The sequence below is a fragment of the Oncorhynchus kisutch genome, linkage group LG23 (assembly GCF_002021735.2).
Source record: "Oncorhynchus kisutch isolate 150728-3 linkage group LG23, Okis_V2, whole genome shotgun sequence".
NCBI lineage: Eukaryota > Metazoa > Chordata > Actinopteri > Salmoniformes > Salmonidae > Oncorhynchus > Oncorhynchus kisutch.
The window spans coordinates 2,482,455-2,504,246 of NC_034196.2; the positions used below are offsets into that span (position 1 = coordinate 2,482,455).

Sequence of the window (21,792 nt, forward strand, 5' to 3'; positions counted from 1 at the left end):
TCGGTAGGATAGTCAGTTTTACTAGGGTAAGCTTGGCGGCGTGAGTGAAGGAGGCTTTGTTGCGGAATAGAAAGCCGACTCTTGATTTGATTTTCGATTGGAGATGTTTGATATGAGTCTGGAAGGAGAGTTTGCAGTCTAGCCAGACACCTAGGTACTTATAGACGTCCACATATTCTAGGTCGGAACCATCCAGGGTGGTGATGCTAGTCGGGCATGCGGGTGCAGGCAGCGACCGGTTGAAAAGCATGCATTTGGTTTTACTAGCGTTTAAGAGCAGTTGGAGGCCACGGAAGGAGTGTTGTATGGCATTGAAGCTTGTTTGGAGGTTAGATAGCACAGTGTCCAAAGACGGGCCGAAGGTATATAGAATGGTGTCGTCTGCGTAGAGGTGGATCAGGGAATCGCCCGCAGCAAGAGCAACATCATTGATATACACAGAGAAAAGAGTCGGCCCGAGAATTGAACCCTGTGGCACCCCCATAGAGACTGCCAGAGGACCAGACAGCATGCCCTCCGATTTGACGCACTGAACTCTGTCTGCAAAGTAATTGGTGAACCAGGCAAGGCAGTCATCCGAAAAACCGAGGCTCCTGAGTCTGCCGATAAGAATATGGTGATTGACAGAGTCGAAAGCCTTGGCAAGGTCGATGAAGACGGCTGCACAGTACTGTCTTTTATCGATGGCGGTTATGATATCGTTGAGTACCTTGAGTGTGGCTGAGGTGCACCCATGACCGGCTCGGAAACCAGATTGCACAGCGGAGAAGGTGCGGTGGGATTCGAGATGGTCAGTGACCTGTTTGTTGACTTGGCTTTCGAAGACCTTAGATAGGCAGGGCAGGATGGATATAGGTCTGTAACAGTTTGGGTCCAGGGTGTCTCCCCCTTTGAAGAGGGGGATGACTGCGGCAGCTTTCCAATCCTTGGGGATCTCAGACGATATGAAAGAGAGGTTGAACAGGCTGGTAATAGGGGTTGCGACAATGGTGGCAGATAGTTTCAGAAATAGAGGGTCCAGATTGTCAAGCCCAGCTGATTTGTACGGGTCCAGGTTTTGCAGCTCTTTCAGAACATCTGCTATCTGGATTTGGTTAAAGGAGAACCTGGAGAGGCTTGGGCGAGGAGCTGCGGGGGGGGCGGAGCTGTTGGCCGAGGTTGAAGTAGCCAGGCGGAAGGCATGGCCAGCCGTTGAGAAATGCTTATTGAAGTTTTCGATAATCATGGATTTATCAGTGGTGACCGTGTTACCTAGCCTCAGTGCAGTGGGCAGCTGGGAGGAGGTGCTCTTGTTCTCCATGGACTTCACGGTGTCCCAGAACTTTTTGGAGTTGGAGCTACAGGATGCAAACTTCTGCCTGAAGAAGCTGGCCTTAGCTTTCCTGACTGACTGCGTGTATTGGTTCCGGACTTCCCTGAACAGTTGCATATCACGGGGACTATTCGATGCTATTGCAGTCCGCCACAGGATGTTTTTGTGCTGGTCGAGGGCAGTCAGGTCTGGGGTGAACCAAGGGCTGTATCTGTTCTTAGTTCTGCATTTTTTGAACGGAGCATGCTTATCTAAAATGGTGAGGAAGTTACTTTTAAAGAATGACCAGGCATCCTCAACTGACGGGATGAGGTCGATGTCCTTCCAGGATACCCGGGCCAGGTCGATTAGAAAGGCCTGCTCACAGAAGTGTTTTAGGGAGCGTTTGACAGTGATGAGGGGTGGTCGTTTGACTGCGGCTCCGTAGCGGATACAGGCAATGAGGCAGTGATCGCTGAGATCCTGGTTGAAGACAGCGGAGGTGTATTTGGAGGGCCAGTTGGTCAGGATGACGTCTATGAGGGTGCCCTTGTTTACAGAGTTAGGGTTGTACCTGGTGGGTTCCTTGATGATTTGTGTGAGATTGAGGGCATCTAGCTTAGATTGTAGGACTGGCGAGGTGTTAAGCATATCCCAGTTTAGGTCACCTAACAGAACAAACTCTGAAGCTAGATGGGGGGCGATCAATTCACAAATGGTGTCCAGGGCACAGCTGGGAGCTGAGGGGGGTCGGTAGCAGGCGGCAACCGTGAGAGACTTATTTCTGGAGAGAGTAATTTTCAAAATTAGTAGTTCGAACTGTTTGGGTATGGACCTGGAAAGTATGACATTACTTTGCAGGCTATCTCTGCAGTAAACTGCAACTCCGCCCCCTTTGGCAGTTCTATCTTGACGGAAGATGTTATAGTTGGGTATGGAAATCTCTGAATTTTTGGTGGCCTTCCTGAGCCAGGATTCAGACACAGCAGGGACATCAGGGTTAGCAGAGTGTGCTAAAGCAGTGAGTAAAACAAACTTAGGGAGGAGGCTTCTGATGTTGACATGCATGAAACCAAGGCTTTTTCGATCACAGAAGTCAACAAATGAGGGTGCCTGGGGACATGCAGGGCCTGGGTTTACCTCCACATCACCCGCGGAACAGAGAAGGAGTAGTATGAGGGTGCGGCTAAAGGCTATCAAAACTGGTCGCCTAGAGCGTTGGGGACAGAGAATAAGAGGAGCAGGTTTCTGGGCATGGTAGAATATATTCAGGGCATAATGCGCAGATAGGGGTATGGTGGGGTGCGGGTACAGCGGAGGTAAGCCCAGGCACTGGGTGATGATGAGGGAGGTTGTATCTCTGGACATGCTGGTAGTAATGGGTGAGGTCACCGCATGTGTGGGAGGTGGGACAAAGGAGTTATCAGGGGCGTGAAGAGTGGAACTAGGGGCTCCATTGTGAACTAAAACAATGATAACTAACCTGAACAACTGTATACAAGGCATATTGACACTTGAGAGAGACATACAGCGAGGCATACAGTAATCACAGGTGTTGAATTGGGAAAGCTAGCTAAAACAGTAGGTGAGACAACAGCTAATCAGCTAGCACAACAACAGCAGGTAAAATGGCGTAGACTAGGCAACGGGGCCAACAGATAGAACAAACAAGCAGAATGGAGTACCGTGATTAATGGACACTCCAGCGTGCATCAGCTATGTAGACAAGAGGTCAGTGTCCAGGGGGCAGCGGTGGATGGGGCAGGGAAGCTGGCCTGGCGAGTGTTATCCAGGTTAAAAAAAACTAACAATGACTAAATAGCTTGTAGCTAGTTAGCTGGTTAGCTTCTGGAGGTTCTTGAGTGTGTTCTAAAAATAAATAAAAAATAATAGCGATTCCGTATCACATTGGGTGAGGCAGGTGTCCGGAAGGTATAAACAAATTAAAAGTCAAAAGAGATAGAAAGTAAATATGGGTCCGGTGAGCGTTTGAGACGCGGCGATTCAGGCGGTTAGCAGGCCTGTGCTAACAAGCTAACAGTTTGTAGGCCCGGGCTAGACAAGGTAGCAGTTAGCGGGCCGGAGCTGGACAAGCTAGCAGTTAACAGGCCGAATTAGCAAGCAGGGAGATAGCGAGGGCTAGATAGTTAGCCTTTGGGGGACGTCGCGATGGGGTGAGTATGTTTATTCCTCTTCATGCGATGACATCGGTAGACCGGTCGTGGGCCCGGGTATTGTAGCTCAGGAGTAGCACAGGTGCTACGGCCGGGCTAGCTTCAAGCTAAGTGGGTGGAAATGCTAGCCAGGAGTAATCCGAGGTTGCGGTTTAGCTAGATAGCTAGTTGCTGAAAAATCCAGCTGAAAGATGTTCCGTTTGCGGTGGGAATCCGGGGATGAAAAATAAATAGGTCCGTTGTGCTCTGGTTAAAGTCGCGTTGTACGAACAGGCGAGAGCTTTCCGAACTACAGGTTAGCTGATGACCGGTTAGCTGGAGACCGCTAGCATACCCGCTGGTTAGCTGGCTAGCTTCAGTTGAGGGGTCCCGAAGTAAATATAAATACTTTAGGAAAAATAGCTACATTGGGTGAGTCGGGTTGCAGGAGAGTATTTGGAAGCTTAGGGTTTAGCAAAATGTTTTCAAAGAGATATGTGGAGAAAATATGTAAGAAAACGAAAAATAAACGATATATACAGGGACACGACAGGACAGGACGACCTACTGCTACGCCATCCACACTTCGACAATACAACACCGTAACGTGTGTGAGAGCTGATCTACCGACTGGTGCTACTTGCACAGCAGCAGGGCTGGACGGTATTCCAGGGTGCATTCTCAGAGCATGTGCAGATCAGCAGGAAGGCACATTCACGGTTATTTTCACCCTCTCCTTGTCCCAGTCTTTAATCCCCACGTCTTAAGATGAATACCATTATTCCTGTTCCCAAGATCTCCATCATGCCACAATGTCTACTGCCCTGTAGCACTCACATCTGTAATCATTAAGTGCTTTGAAAGGCTGGTTATGGCACACAACTCTATCCTCCCAGACACTCTAGACCCACTTCAATTTGCATACCGCCCCAACAGATCCTTAGACAACGCAATCGCAATTGCACTTCACACTGCCCTCACCCACCTAGATAAGAGGAATACCTACAGTTGAAGTCAGAAGTTTACATAGTATACATTTCAGCTCAGTTTTTCACAATTCCTGACATTTAATCCGAGTACAAATTTCCTGTCTTAGTTCAGTTAGGATCACCACTTTATTTTAACAATGTGAAATGTCAGAATAATAGTAGAGAGAATGAATGATTTCAGTTTTTATTTATTTCATCACATTCCCAGTGGGTCAGAAGTTTACATACACTCAATTAGTATTTGGTAGCATCGCCTTTAAATTGTTTAACTTGGGTCAAACATTTAGGGTAACCTTGCACAAGCTTTCCACAATAAGTTGGGTGAATTTTGGCCCATTCCTCCTTGCTCACACATGCTTTTTCAGTTATGCCCACAAATCGTCTACAGGATTGAGGTCAGGGCTTTGTGATGGCCACTCCAATAGCTTGACTTTGTTGTCCTTAAGCCATTTTGCCACAACTTTGGAAGTATGTTTGGGGTCATTGTCCATTTGGAAGTCCCATTTGCGACCAAGCTTTAACTTCCAGACCAAAGCATCCCCACAACATGATCCTGCCACACCCTTGCTTCACGGTTGGGATGGTGTTCTTCGGCTTGCAGGCCTCCCCCTTTTTCCTCCAAACATAACGAGGGTCATTATAGCCAAACAATTCTATTTTTGTTTCATCAGACCAGAAGACATTTCTCCAAAACGTAGGATCTTTGTTCCCATGTGCAGTTGCAAACCGTAGTCTGGCTTTTTTATGGCAGTTTTAGAGCAGTGGCTTCTTCCTTGCTGAGCAGCCTTTCAGGTTATGTCGTTATAGGACTAGTTTTACTGTGTATATAGATAGTTTTGTACCGGTTTCCTCCAGCATCTTCACAAGGTCCTTTGCCATTGTTCTGGGATTGATTTTCACTTTTCGCACCAACGTACATTCATCTCTATGAGACAGAATGCATCTCCTTCCTGAGCAGTATGACGACTGTGTGATCCCATGATGTTTATACTTGCGTACTATTGTTTGTACAGATGAACGTGGTACCTTCAGGCGTTTGGAAATTGCTCCCAATGATGAACCAGACTTGTGGAGGTCTACAATTTGTTTTCTGAGGTCTAGGCTGATTTATTTTTATTTTCCCATGATGTCAAGCAAAGATGCACTGAGTTTGAAGGTAGGCCTTGAAATACATCCACAGGTACAACTCCAATTGACTCAAATTATGTCAATTACCTTATCAGAAGCTTCTAAAGCCATGACATAATTTTCTGGAATTTTTCCGAGCTGTTTAAAGGCACAGTCAACTTAGTGTATGCAAACTTCTGACCCACTGAATTATAAGTGAAATAACCTTTCTGTAAACAATTGTTGGAAAAAATTACTTGTGTAATGCACAAAGTAGATGTCCTAACCGACTTGCCAAAACTATAGTTTGGAAATCTGTGGAGTGGTTGAAAAACAAGTTTTAATGACTCCAACCTAAGTGTATGTGAACTTCCGACTTCAACTGTATATGAAAATGCTGTACAAATCATTTTCAAGTAACTTAATTGAGTTAGTAATTTTTTTTATACTTCAGTGTGATTTGGACATGATTTGGCATGAAAAGGAAAATAGGGACCATACTGTATATCAAAACCTCGACACAGTTTTCAGCTGAGGCTTTCGGGTGGCAAGGACTGTCCAGTGATAGTCCATAACGCATTCACATTTGTGAATGAATAACTAACTCACAGAATACATAACATGCACATATAGTAGACAAATCATTATTATATATATTTTTCTTCACATTCTAATCTAAGGCACCTAGGCATGTTGGGCGTGCCAACACAACACACTTATACACAAAGACAAACTTTTATATTCCAAGACACTACTGTACTGAGGCATGTTGGTGTTTGCCAAACAGCAATGCTGCCAAAGACACAGAACCGCAAAAGGCTCTCTTTATCTTGGGCCATCTCTCTTTCCACTCTGCTTTACCCTCTACAGTAGCTTTGTGTGCCAGCTGTCTGTTCTGTTGTTGCGGAGGTTGTTACATTATTGATGTGCTCACCGTCATTATTTGAAAGGAAACACACAGAAAACCATTGCATGCCAGAATAAAGGGTGCTAGCTGGTGTCCCAAAGGAACGCAGGCCCCATCACTGCAGATGTTGCTGTTTCTCTTGACTGCGTCCATAATGGTACCCTTTTTCCTGTATAGTGCACTCTTTTTGTACAGAGTCCTATGGATCCTGCTCAAAAGAAGTGCACTATATAGGGAAAAGGATGCCATTTCAGACACACACACTGTGTATCCCAGTCCATACAATTCTGAATAGCTCCTGGATAATGGCTAGTGGGCCTGACTGACTGATAAATAATGAATACAAGGCTATAATAATAACAATGTTAACCGGAGGATGCATCCAGGTGAGTGTTCCTCTTCACTAAAGAATTTCCCCCCTCTTTCCTTTGTTCTTGCCCAGCACACACACTTGCAGCTAATCAAGGGCTTGATAATCAAGGTGATTCGTTGGATAAGACTTGTTAGTTCTGGACAGGAACAAAATGTGCACCCTGTGGTGGGTCGCCATGAACAGCACTATGAAACCCTTCTGTTCTGTAACTAGAACACATTGACCTGGCATAGTACAGACCCCTCATGAAATAAAGCACAGATACCCATACAGCACAGGAGGCTGCTGAGGGGAGGGCGGCTCATAATAATGTCCGGAATGGAGCGGTGGAATGGTATCAAACACATGGAAACGATGTCCTTGATGTATTTGATCCCATTCTACCTATTCCACTCCAACCATTATCACGAGCCACATCCTCCCCAATGAGTGCCACCACCAAACTCCTGTGCCGCACACTGATGAATGCTGCTGTTGTTTTGTTGTGCAACCTTTTGACTCGAAGGTCTCCGTCAGACATTTCTTTGTACCCTGCAAGTCATTAGATGTGTGTGTACACATTTGAAACAATACAAACCCTCCCCTCCAGACAGAACAGAATAAGTAACATCCTTTAACAATTTAGTCACACATGACACCTCCAATCTCGTAAATGTCTTACTTCCTCCTCACCTGAAACACTTCCTGTGATTGATCTGGGTCTCTGCTCAAATCTAATTATACATACAGAGGCAATCGTTGCTAGTCCTTTCTTTGTCTCCACCACCTCACTTTCAGCGCAACTCTAGTGTGAACGTGTTAAATGGTGAGGTGATTATGTTTGACTGACAAATGGCTTAATTTCAAGTTTTAATCTTCTTCCACACAATTTATGATGACCCGGGTTGCAGCGAGAGAGAGAGAGAAGCATCATTAAAGGCTTTGTCCAATTCCTTATCTATGGTGTGGCTTTGCCACGAGGTTCTGGTGTTGCTGCATGCTATTGCTGCATCACAGATAAGGCATTTGACCTTGAATTCAACGGACGGTTTCACTGTGCATGTATGCTGAACAAACACATTATTCTCTTGACAGTGTTTCTGCTTAGTCCAGTCCAGTCATACAGACACATACAGGCATGTACTGCATATATTCTTCAGATACAACAAACAAACACAGACGATACAGAAAAGGCCTCTTACAGCTGTGACATGTTGCTCCACTGTAGCCTGTGTTAGAGCAATTGCAATGGAAGGTACTCCAAGACTGAGTGCATCTCCCCCCGTGTTCACAATGGCTTGGAGAGCATCTGGAAAGAGAAGAGAGATATTTATTCATCACAGATTTCCAAAAGGTCAAAAATCTGCATGTATATTTTGAAGGATTCAAGTACACTTTCAAGAGTTAAAGACAATTTATGCTTGCTATGGAGGGTGTGGATGCAATTGTGGAGCCTCTGGAGGCTTGCAGAGGCCAAATGGAGCTCCGTACCGCATCGCCATGTGTTGTAACAATGCGGATGGCTCCGTGTAGCTCCGTATTGACATGATTGGTTGACGGTAGGTGGGGGCTGGAGGTCCTGTAATAAACACAAACTCACTTCCTCGGCATCTTCCTTCATGACAGCTCTGCTCTGCTCCGCAAAGTGCAAGAAGTATGAATGCCCTGACTTCTGCAGAGGCCGTATCACAGGAAATGCTGTACGGTCACCGCAAACTACTTTCTCAGAAAGGCATATCTGATTAAATACAACCGTTGTTTGACGTGCTGTGAATGTCCTGTGAATGTCCCGGAATAAATATGTCTTTATGTCCTTTATGATACCGTGCTTTAAGATAAGCGCAACAGCTTTTGGTTCAGTGTCCTTTTACTTGAGCTGATCTACACCTCTCTATCCTCAAGTATCCTCAAGAACTGTTCAGCACAGGTGGACATTATAATGTCCATTCCTGACATGAAGGGAATGTTCTCCTTTCAAATGGTCAGTTCTGAAAATGAATAATGGGCACCATTATAATTGCATTCCCATTCTCTGAAAACAGTATGAAAAAGTCACGTGTGCGGAGATGTACGTGTTTCATGATGCATACCTTTTCGTAGCCTACGTTACCACATACGCTACCGTTCAAAAGTATGGGGTCACTTAGAAATGTCCTTGTTTTTGAAAGAAAAACACTTTCTTTTTTGTCCATTCAAATAACATCAAATTGATCAGAAATGCAGTGTAGACATTGTTAATGTTGTAAATGACAATTGTAGCTGGAAACGGCAGATTTTTAAAATGGAATATTAACATAGGCATACAGAGGCCCATTGTCAGCAACCATCTCTCCTGTGTTCCAATGGCACATTGTGTTAGCTAATCCGATTTAATCATTTTAAAAGCCTAATTGATAATAAATAAATAAACTTTTGCAATTATGTTAGCACAGCTGAAAACTGCTGTGCTAATTAAAGAAGCAATAAAACTGGCATTCTTTAGATTAGTTGAATATCTGGAGCATCAGCATTTATGGGTTCAATTACAGGCTCAAAATGTCGGAAACAAAGTAATTTCTTCTGAAACTCATCAGTCTATTCTTGTTCTGAGAAAGGAAGGCTATTCCATGCAAGAAATTGCCAAGAAACTGCAGATCTCATACAACGCTGTGTACTACTCCCTTCACAAAACAGCACAAACTGGCTCTAACCAGTTTGCGCTAACCAGTTGTGCACCAGTACACAACTGAACAAGAAGACAAGTACTTTAGAGTTTAAGAGTTCTAGAGTTCTAGTTAAAGAAACAGTTCTAGAGTTCTAGTTTAAGAAACAGACACCTCACAAGTCCTCAACTGGCAGCTTCATTAAATAGTACCCGCAAAACACCAGTCTCAACGTCAACAGTGAAGGCGTGACTCCGGGATGCTGGCCTTCTAGGCAGAGTTGCAAAGAAAAAGCCATATCTCAGACTGGCCAAGAGAAATAAAAGATTAAGATGGGCAAAAGAACACAGACACTGGACAGACGGAGATTGGAAAAAAGTGTTATGGACAGACGAATCTAAGTTTGAGGTGTTGGGATCACAAAGAAGAACATTTGTGAGACGCAGAAAAAAATGAAAAGATGCTAGAGGAGTGCTTGATGCCACCTGTCAAGCATGGTGGAGGCAATGTGATGGTCTGGGGGTGCTTTGATGGTGGTAAAGTGGGAGATTTCTAAAGGGTAAAAGGGATCTTGAAGAAGGAAGGCTATCACTTCATTTTGCAATGCCATACCCTGTGGATGACACTTAATTGGAGCCAAATTCATCCTACAACAGGACAATGACCCAAAGCACAGCTCCAAACTATGCAACAACTATTTAGGGAAGAAGCAGTCAGCTGGTATTCTGTCTATAATGGAGTGGCCAGCACAGTCACCGGATCTCAACCCTATTGAGCTGTTGTGGGAGCTGCTTGACCGTATGGTAAATAAGAACTGCCCATCAAGCCAAAACAACTTGTGGAAGATGCTTCAAGAGGCAGGGGGGGAAATATCTTCAGATTACCTCAACAAATTGACAACTAGAATGCTAAAGGTCTGCAAGGCTGTAATTGCTGCAAATGGAGGATTCTTTGACGAAAGCAAAGCTTGAAGGACACAATTATTATTTGAATTAAAAATCATTATTTATTGTCAACATCTTGACTATATTTCCTATACATTTTGCAAATTATGTTTTCATGGAAAACAAGGGCATTTCTAAGTGACCCCAAACTTTTGAACAGTAGCGTGTGTGTGTGCATTTTGTAGCTGTAGGTTCTAAATGCCACATGGGTACGGATTTTGACCCCTTCCCGACAAAAACGGAATGAGAGAACATATTTCAGGCTGAGAATGAAACCGTTGCCTTCTAACACTGTTCTCTCTCAGATAAAGATTTAAAATGGCATGTGAAGGAGGGAGGACATCCTGCCAGCCGTCCCCATCATCCTCAACCCAGCAGCACAGCCTGAGACACATTCGTCTGCCTGGCCTGACTGGAATTGATTCCAGGACAGCCACTGAGCTGAATCACAGGATTTCACAGGCTGCCTCACGCTCTCACTGCTGCCTGCTGCCTCATGCACACATTATCTTTCTCTCTCTCAAACGCGCGGGCGTGCACACACACACACTATCTCTCACTGCAGCCTGCTGTTCACATGGCAAGCTTTCTTCTCAGGCACACATGTAAATGCCTGCAGGCAGGTAACATTCTCTTGTTAATAACAGTCCCTTTAATGACATTGTGGGTTCAGGTGGTCAACTGCCCGGAGCTCTGAGACTTGGAGACAGTCAGACACACAGACACACACACACACCTGTCTGTCCCAACCATCACTGACTGAATGATGGCTGTCAAGTCAGAATCACATGAAGGAATGGTGTCACAACACAGGGCTGACAATGCCCGGTTCACAAACAAATCAAACTCAAATCAAAGTTTACATAGACTAACACATACACCAATGTGCAGATGCTTATGCTCCAGCAGTGCAGTAATACCTAAACACATATAGTATAATAATAAAAACAAGAAATGAAGCAATATCAGTGAGCCGTAATAGAACGAGTCCGGAATATATATACTGTATATAGTAGTAGTAGTAGGATGAGCCATGGTTAGAATACACTATATATTATACATATGAAGAGGGTAGAACAGTATGTAAACATTATTAAAATGACCAGTGTTCAATGACTCTATGAACTTAGGGGAACAATCTCTAAGGTGCAGGGTAGAGTACCGGGTGGTGACCGGCTAGGGACAGTGTGTAAGGATCAGGGTAGAGTACCGGGTGGTGACCGGCTAGGGACAGTGTGTAAGGATCAGGGTAGAGTACCGGGTGGTGACCGGCTAGGGACAGTGTGTAAGGATCAGGGTAGAGTACCGGGTGGTGACCGGCTAGGGACAGTGTGTAAGGATCAGGGTAGAGTACCGGGTGGTGACCGGCTAGGGACAGTGTGTAAGGATCAGGGTAGATTACCGGGTGGTGACCGGCTAGGGACAGTGTGTAAGGATCAGGGTAGAGTACCGGGTGGTGACCGGCTAGGGACAGTGTGTAAGGATCAGGGTAGAGTACCGGGTGGTGACCGGCTAGGGACAGTGTGTAAGGATCAGGGCAGAGTACCGGGCGGAGGCCAGCTGTTTAACAGCCGGTTGCCTGGGGATACAACCTGTTTATCAGTCTCTCGGTCCAAGGTTATGATGCACCTGTACTGTCTCCGCCTTCTAGATGGTTAGCGGGGTGAAGAGGCCGTTACTCAGGGGGCCAAGCCAAATTTCTTCAGCCTCCTGAGGTTGAAGAGGCGCTGTTGTGTTGTTAAATGTTGCAATTAAACGTGTATGGAAAGTGAAGAGTGATGGGTGATGGGTACAGCAGATAAAACCCCTTATGATAGAACGGTGCCAGGGGTTGAGGAGATTGTTGAAATGTATTTGGAAAGTGGGAATGGAGTTAGGGATGTCTGTCTTCATCTGCAAGACAAGAGCGGGGTCTGATGCTGAAAGAACGGGGTCTGGCTAGTTTATCCAATACAAAGAGACACTTGGCTGGTGTATATCATTGCAATGTCTATCATCACGCGCTGTGTCCATCCAACTGTACTCAACGTGACTCCAAGTCACTACAGTTCACAGCCATGTCACTGAACCCCCCCCTGGTAAAGAACCTTAAAGAGAAATGTCCTACACTGAACCCCCCCCCTGGTAAAGAACCTTAAAGAGAAATGTCCTACAAAGGACTTCAATGATCTACAAAGTAAATAAACTCATTCCCCTAAACAGTGTGATGTGTATATATTTGTATCCCCTTCTGGGCAGTGGGAGAGAGAGAGAATCTGCTCCAGGACAGTACGCCACAGTAGCTCACAGACAGGGTGACAGGAGGTTGGCACAGCTAGGCACCCTCTGCTACTTATAACCCCCTCTCTCCCTGGCCCTGATGCCACCTCCAGCCCAGCCCTCGGCAGGCTAAGCCTCTTTCATCGTGACCCCAATCACAGAGAGGTCACAAATATAGCCGTGTCACAGGGTGGAAAAGTCACCGGCTGAGAGACAGGCACAGCAGGCCGGGAGAAACAACAGTGTAGGCTACCGTGTTGTTTTCTTAGTCGTCATTCACTGGTGTCTGAACTGTAGTTTGTCTTCAAGAGGCAGCTGAGCCTGACAAGGGCCCTGAAGGAGACAGGTAGAGTGACCCCATGTCAAGGATTATGCGGGACAGTCCCGCAATTGGCCCTTTGTCCCAGTCAAACAATCATGTCCATCACTTTATCAACACATTCAAACACCACTAAATAAGAAACAAAAGGTTGATTTCATTTGCCCAGTATTAAAGTCAGACATTCCGACCTGTATTTAATGACTGTGATAGCCTGCTGGTGATGTTAAACACTTCTCCAATCGTTGTTCCGACCTGTATTCTGCACTAATGACTGTGATAGCCTGGCCTGCTGGTCAAATCAAATCAAATCAAATTTATTTATATAGCCCTTCGTACATCAGCTGATATCGCAAAGTGCTGTACAGAAACCCAGCCTAAAACCCCAAACAGCAAGCAATGCAGGTGTAGAAGCACAGTGGCTAGGAAAAACTCCCTAGAAAGGCCAAAACCTAGGAAGAAACCTAGAGAGGAACCAGGCTATGTGGGGTGGCCAGTCCTCTTCTGGCTGTGCAGGGTGGAGATTATAACAGAACATGGCCAAGATGTTAAAATGTTCATAAATGACCAGCATGGTCGTATAATAATAAGGCAGAACAGTTGAAACTGGAGCAGCAACACAGTCAGATGGACTGGGGACAGCAAGGAGTCATCATGTCAGGTAGTCCTGGGGCATGGTCCTAGGGCTCAGGTCCTCCAAGAGAGCGAAAAAAAAGAGAGAATTAGAGAGAGCATATGTGGGGTGGCCAGTCCTCTTCTGGCTGTGCCGGGTGGAGATTAAAACAGAACATGGCCAAGATATTCAAATGTTCATAAATGATCAGCATGTTCGAATAATAAGAAGGCAGAACAGTTGAAACTGGAGCAGCAGCACGGCCAGGTGGACTGGGGACAGCAAGGAGTCATCATGTCAGGTAATCCTGGGGCATGGTCCTACGGCTCAGGTCCTCCGAGAGAGAGAAGGAGAGAATTAGAGAACGCACACTTAGATTCACATAGGACACCGAATAGGACAGGAGAAGTACTCCAGATATAACAAACTGACCCTAGCCCCCCGACACATAAACTACTGCAGCATAAATACTGGAGGCTGAGACTGGTGATGTTAAACACTTCTCCAATCGTTGTTCCGACCTGTATTCTGCACTAATGACTGTGATAGCCTGCTGGTGATGTTAAACACTTCTCCAATCGTTGTTCCGACCTGTATTCTGCACTAATGACTGTGATAGCCTAGCCTGCTGGTGATGTTAAACACTTCTCCAATCGTTGTTCCGACTTGTATTCTGCACTAATGACTGTGATAGCCTGCTGGTGATGTTAAACACTTCTCCAATCGTTGTTCCGACCTGTATTATGCACTAATGACTGTGATAGCCTAGTCTGTTGGTGATGTTAAACACTTCTCCAATCGTTGTTCCGACCTGTATTCTGCACTAATGACTGTGATAGCCTGCTGGTGATGTTAAACACTTCTCCAATCGTTGTTGCGACCTGTATTCTGCACTAATGACTGTGATAGCCTGCTGGTGATGTTAAACACTTCTCCAATCGTTGCTCCGACCTGTATTCTGCACTAATGACTGTGATAGCCTGCTGGTGATGTTAAACACTTCTCCAATCGTTGTTCCGACCTGTATTCTGCACTAATGACTGTGATAGCCTGCTGGTGATGTTAAACACTTCTCCAATCGTTGTTCCGACCTGTATTCTGCACTAATGACTGTAATAGCCTGCTGGTGATGTTAAACACTTCTCCAATCGTTGTTCCGACCTGTATTCTGCACTAATGACTGTGATAGCCTAGCCTGCTGGTGATGTTAAACACTTCTCCAATCGTTGTTCCGACCTGTATTCTGCACTAATGACTGTGATAGCCTAGCCTGCTGGTGATGTTAAACACTTCTCCAATCGTTGTTCCGACCTGTATTCTGCACTAATGACTGTGATAGCCTAGCCTGCTGGTGATGTTAAACACTTCTCCAATCGTTGTTCCAACTTGTATTCTGCACTAATGACTGTGATAGCCTGCTGGTGATGTTAAACACTTCTCCAATCGTTGTTCCGACCTGTATTATGCACTAATGACTGTGATAGCCTAGCCTGTTGGTGATGTTAAACACTTCTCCAATCGTTGTTCCGACCTGTATTCTGCACTAATGACTGTGATAGCCTGCTGGTGATGTTAAACACTTCTCCAATCGTTGTTGCGACCTGTATTCTGCACTAATGACTGTGATTGCCTGCTGGTGATGTTAAACACTTCTCCAATCGTTGTTGCGACCTGTATTCTGCACTAATGACTGTGATAGCCTGCTGGTGATGTTAAACACTTCTCCAATCGTTGCTCCGACCTGTATTCTGCACTAATGACTGTGATAGCCTGCTGGTGATGTTAAACACTTCTCCAATCGTTGTTCCGACCTGTATTCTGCACTAATGACTGTGATAGCCTGCTGGTGATGTTAAACACTTCTCCAATCGTTGTTCCGACCTGTATTCTGCACTAATGACTGTGATAGCCTGCTGGTGATGTTAAACACTTCTCCAATCGTTGTTCCGACCTGTATTCTGCACTAATGACTGTGATAGCCTGCTGGTGATGTTAAACACTTCTCCAATCATTGTTCCGACCTGTATTCTGCACTAATGACTGTGATAGCCTAGCCTGCTGGTGATGTTAAACACTTCTCCAATCGTTGTTCCGACCTGTATTCTGCACTAATGACTGTGATAGCCTGCTGGTGATGTTAAACACTTCTCCAATCGTTGTTCCGACCTGTATTCTGCACTAATGACTGTGATAGCCTAGCCTGCTGGTGATGTTAAACACTTCTCCAATCGTTGTTCCGACTTGTATTCTGCACTAATGACTGTGATAGCCTGCTGGTGATGTTAAACACTTCTCCAATCGTTGTTCCGACCTGTATTATGCACTAATGACTGTGATAGCCTAGCCTGCTGGTGATGTTAAACACTTCTCCAATCGTTGTTCCGACCTGTATTCTGCACTAATGACTGTGATAGCCTGCTGGTGATGTTAAACACTTCTCCAATCGTTGTTGCGACCTGTATTATGCACTAATGACTGTGATAGCCTTCTGGTGATGTTAAACACTTCTCCAATCGTTGTTCCGACCTGTATTCTGCACTAATGACTGTGATAGCCTGCTGGTGATGTTAAACACTTCTCCAATCGTTGTTGCGACCTGTATTATGCACTAATGACTGTGAAAGCCTGCTGGTGATGTTAAACACTTCTCCAATCGTTGTTCCGACCTGTATTATGCACTAATGACTGTGATAGCCTGCTGGTGATGTTAAACACGTCTCCAATCGTTGTTCCGACCTGTATTCTGCACTAATGACTGTGATAGCCTGCTGGTGATGTTAAACACTTCTCCAATCGTTGTTCCGACCTGTATTCTGCACTAAAGACTGTGATAGCCTGCTGGTGATGTTAAACACTTCTCCAATCGTTGTTCCGACCTGTATTCTGCACTAATGACTGTGATAGCCTAGCCTGCTGGTGATGTTAAACACTTCTCCAATCGTTGTTCCGACCTGTATTCTGCACTAATGACTGTGATAGCCTGCTGGTGATGTTAAACACTTCTCCAATCGTTGTTCCGACCTGTATTCTGCACTAATGACTGTGATAGCCTAGCCTGCTGGTGATGTTAAACACTTCTCCAATCGTTGTTCCGACTTGTATTCTGCACTAATGACTGTGATAGCCTGCTGGTGATGTTAAACACTTCTCCAATCGTTGTTCCGACCTGTATTATGCACTAATGACTGTGATAGCCTGCTGGTGATGTTAAACACTTCTCCAATCGTTGTTGCGACCTGTATTCTGCACTAATGACTGTGATTGCCTGCTGGTGATGTTAAACACTTCTCCAATCCTTGGTTCGACCTGTATTCTGCACTAATGACTGTGATAGCCTAGCCTGCTGGTGATGTTAAACACTTCTCCAATCGTTGTTCCGACCTGTATTCTGCACTAATGACTGTGATAGCCTGCTGGTGATGTTAAACACTTCTCCAATCGTTGTTCCGACCTGTATTCTGCACTAATGACTGTGATAGCCTAGCCTGCTGGTGATGTTAAACACTTCTCCAATCGTTGTTCCGACCTGTATTCTGCACTAATGACTGTGATAGCCTGCTGGTGATGTTAAACACTTCTCCAATCGTTGTTGCGACCTGTATTCTGCACTAATGACTGTGATAGCCTGCTGGTGATGTTAAACACTTCTCCAATCGTTGTTCCGACCTGTATTCTGCACTAATGACTGTGATAGCCTAGCCTGCTGGTGATGTTAAACACTTCTCCAATCGTTGTTCCGACCTGTATTCTGCACTAATGACTGTGATAGCCTGCTGGTGATGTTAAACACTTCTCCAATCGTTGTTCCGACCTGTATTCTGCACTAATGACTGTGATAGCCTGCTGGTGATGTTAAACACTTCTCCAATCGTTGTTGCGACCTGTATTCTGCACTAATGACTGTGATAGCCTGCTGGTGATGTTATACACTTCTCCAATCGTTGTTCCGACCTGTATTCTGCACTAATGACTGTGATAGCCTAGCCTGCTGGTGATGTTAAACACTTCTCCAATCGTTGTTCCGACCTGTATTCTGCACTAATGACTGTGATAGCCTAGCCTGCTGGTGATGTTAAACACTTCTCCAATCGTTGTTCCGACCTGTATTCTGCACTAATGACTGTGATAGCCTGCTGGTGATGTTAAACACTTCTCCAATCGTTGTTCCGACCTGTATTCTGCACTAATGACTGTGATAGCCTGCTGGTGATGTTAAACACTTCTCCAATCGTTGTTCCGACCTGTATTCTGCACTAATGACTGTGATAGCCTAGCCTGCTGGTGATGTTAAACACTTCTCCAATCGTTGTTCCGACCTGTATTCTGCACTAATGACTGTGATAGCCTGCTGGTGATGTTAAACACTTCTCCAATCGTTGTTGCGACCTGTATTATGCACTAATGACTGTGATAGCCTTCTGGTGATGTTAAACACTTCTCCAATCGTTGTTCCGACCTGTATTCTGCACTAATGACTGTGATAGCCTGCTGGTGATGTTAAACACTTCTCCAATCGTTGTTGCGACCTGTATTATGCACTAATGACTGTGATAGCCTGCTGGTGATGTCAAACACTTCTCCAATCGTTGTTCCGACCTGTATTATGCACTAATGACTGTGATAGCCTGCTGGTGATGTTAAACACGTCTCCAATCGTTGTTCCGACCTGTATTCTGCACTAATGACTGTGATAGCCTGCTGGTGATGTTAAACACTTCTCCAATCGTTGTTGCGACCTGTATTCTGCACTAATGACTGTGATAGCCTGCTGGTGATGTTAAACACTTCTCCAATCGTTGTTCCGACCTGTATTCTGCACTAATGACTGTGATAGCCTGCTGGTGATGTTAAACACTTCTCCAATCGTTGTTCCGACCTGTATTCTGCACTAATGACTGTGATAGACTGCTGGTGATGTTAAACACTTCTCCAATCGTTGTTCCGACCTGTATTCTGCACTAATGACTGTGATAGCCTGCTGGTGATGTTAAACACTTCTCCAATCGTTGTTGCGACCTGTATTCTGCACTAATGACTGTGATAGCCTGCTGGTGATGTTAAACACTTCTCCAATCGTTGTTCCGACCTGTATTCTGCACTAATGACTGTGATAGCCTAGCCTGCTGGTGATGTTAAACACTTCTCCAATCGTTGTTCCGACCTGTATTCTGCACTAATGACTGTGATAGCCTAGCCTGCTGGTGATGTTAAACACTTCTCCAATCGTTGTTCCGACCTGTATTCTGCACTAATGACTGTGATAGCCTGCTGGTGATGTTAAACACTTCTCCAATCGTTGTTCCGACCTGTATTCTGCACTAATGACTGTGATAGCCTGCTGGTGATGTTAAACACTTCTCCAATCGTTGTTCCGACCTGTATTCTGCACTAATGACTGTGATAGCCTAGCCTGCTGGTGATGTTAAACACTTCTCCAATCGTTGTTCCGACCTGTATTCTGCACTAATGACTGTGATAGCCTGCTGGTGATGTTAAACACTTCTCCAATCGTTGTTGCGACCTGTATTATGCACTAATGACTGTGATAGCCTTCTGGTGATGTTAAACACTTCTCCAATCGTTGTTCCGACCTGTATTCTGCACTAATGACTGTGATAGCCTGCTGGTGATGTTAAACACTTCTCCAATCGTTGTTGCGACCTGTATTATGCACTAATGACTGTGATAGCCTGCTGGTGATGTCAAACACTTCTCCAATCGTTGTTCCGACCTGTATTATGCACTAATGACTGTGATAGCCTGCTGGTGATGTTAAACACGTCTCCAATCGTTGTTCCGACCTGTATTCTGCACTAATGACTGTGATAGCCTGCTGGTGATGTTAAACACTTCTCCAATCGTTGTTGCGATCCAATGTGATAGGCCAGGGATGGGTAACTTTGATAGAAAATGTAAAAAAAATTAAATCATAACTCATTATGAGGGACAGCAGTTGCTTCCGGGTCTGCATATAACCACCCCAAAACTCCAAGATTTTCATAAAGATCCACAGATGTATGTGGTCTCTCATTTCTGCATCACCAAATTTTGCATGAGGCAAAAAAGAGTAGGCTAGATGTGTTTCAATTGCTCCTAAAGGGCAGCAGACTGCAGGCATGTAGAGCTGCCTGAGCGCACCGGAGCTTCGCTCTGCCACTTCTCACAATGGTGCTTGTTTACTAAAGTTAGCTGAATCAATGTCTTGGAAGATCACATAATGATGAATTAGCATTCTACATCACATAACCAAATATACAGTGCTTTCGGAAAGTATTCAGACCCCTTGACTTTTATCCACATTTTGTACCGTTACAACCTTATTCTAAAATGGATTAAACCATTTTATCCCCATGTATCAATCTACACACAATACTCCATAATGACTGGTGCAAAAACAGGTTTTCGTCAGCGATTACAGCCTCAAGTCTTTTTGGGTATGACACTACAATCTTGGCACACCTGTATTTGGGGAGTTTCTCCCATTCTTCTCTGCAGATCCTCTCAAGCTCTGTCAGGTTGGATGGGGAGCGTCGTTGCACAGCTATTTTCAGGTCTCTCCAGAGATGTTTGATCGGGTTCAAGTCCGGGCTTTGGCTGGGCAACTCAAGGACATTCAGAGACTTATCCCGAAGCCAATCCTGCATTGTCTTGGCTGTGTGCTTAGTGTGCTTAGTGTCATTGTCCTGACCCCAGTCTGAGGTCCTGAGCACTATGGAGTAGGTTTTCATCAAGGATCTCTCTGTACTTTGCTCCATTCATCTTTCTATAGATCCTGAGTAGTCTCCCAGTCCCTGCCGCTGAAAAACATCCCCACAGCATGATGCTGCCACCACCATGCTTCACCGTCGGGATGGTGCCAGGTTTCCTCCAGACGTGACGCTTGGCAAACCTGTTTTTGCTTTGTCATTATGGGGTATTGTGTGCAGATTCATGAGGGGGAAAAACTATTTAATCAATTTTTGAATCATTTAACAAAATGTGGAAGAAGTCCAGGGGTTTGAATACTTTCCGTATGCATTGGAATAGGATAGTATAACGTTACTCTTACATCAAAAAATGTATTTAATGAGATTTAAGGATGGTTAGCTGAAAAGTAAACAATTTTTTTTATATAATGCATCCAAAACTAAACAGTGTCACAAGGCAGAATGTGCTTTGATTGAAACAAAATATATATAGTTTGTTAGTGCCATCTGCTCTAATTTGCTAATTCAAGAAAATGTAAATGCATATTAGGGGTGAGATCTTGGTGCATCCTGGGAAGTGATCTCTGGAAGCTGACAGGCCAAACTCACTGGTCCAACACTCCGCGATGCGACAAAATACAGCCAGACCTGAGTTCAAATTGGGGTGGCGGTAATTTGCCAGCCAAATGACTGCGGTCTCCGTAATAAAAGATATCTATGTTTTGACAAATATTTTTTCCTTTCTTTCATTCCTGACTGCATGTGCTGCCATAGAAATAGGATGAATAGAACAGGTGTCCCTATTCAAGTCAATGATGGCGTAATGGGTGGACTTGCGGCCATTGTTCTCATAGGACCAAAACAGGAAGTGTACCCATCAATCTGTGCTGTGTTCGAAAATCATGTGTTTTTTTTCATGTGATTCTTTCATGTCTTTTTGTTGTAAGGGCAGTGGTGTAAAGTACCTAAGTAAAAATACTTAAGTCATTTTTTGGGGTATCTGTTCTTTACATCTATGACAACTTTTACTTCACTACATTCCTAAAGAAAATGATGTACTTTTTACTCCATACATTTTCCCTGACACCCAAAAGTACTCGTTACATTTCGAATGCTTAGCAGGACAGGAAAATTGTCAAATTCACACACTTCTGAAGAGAATATCCCTAGTCATCCCCAATGCCTCTGATCTGACGGACTGACTAAACACTAATGCTTTGCTTGTAAATTATGTCTGAGTGTATGAGTGTGCCCCTGGCTATCCTTAAATATTTTTTTATTTTTTATTATCCCGTCTGGTTTGCTTAATATAAGGAATGTGGAGTGATTTATACTTTTACTTTTGATATTAAATTTGAGCAATTACGTTTACTTTTGATACTTAAGTATATTTAAAACCAAATACTTTTAGACTTTTACTCAAGAAATATTTCACTGGGTGACTTTCACTTTTACTTTAGTCATTTTCTATTTAGTTATCTTTACTTTTACTCAAGCATGAACATTGGGAACTTTTTCCACCACTGTGTA

At 44.5% G+C, this 21,792-nt stretch overlaps 1 protein-coding gene across 2 annotated transcripts in view; it reads right to left on the reverse strand.

Moving 5' to 3' along the window:
• The window catches only part of LOC109868726 (contactin-associated protein-like 4), a 205,921-nt gene that overhangs the window by 54,468 nt on the left and 129,661 nt on the right, over positions 1 to 21,792 (reverse strand). For both annotated transcript variants that reach the window (XM_020458457.2, XM_020458456.2), the window contains exon 11: positions 8,002 to 8,108. In XM_020458457.2, coding sequence (XP_020314046.1) covers positions 8,002 to 8,108 — 107 coding nt within the window. The remainder of the gene's footprint in view (positions 1 to 8,001; positions 8,109 to 21,792) is intronic.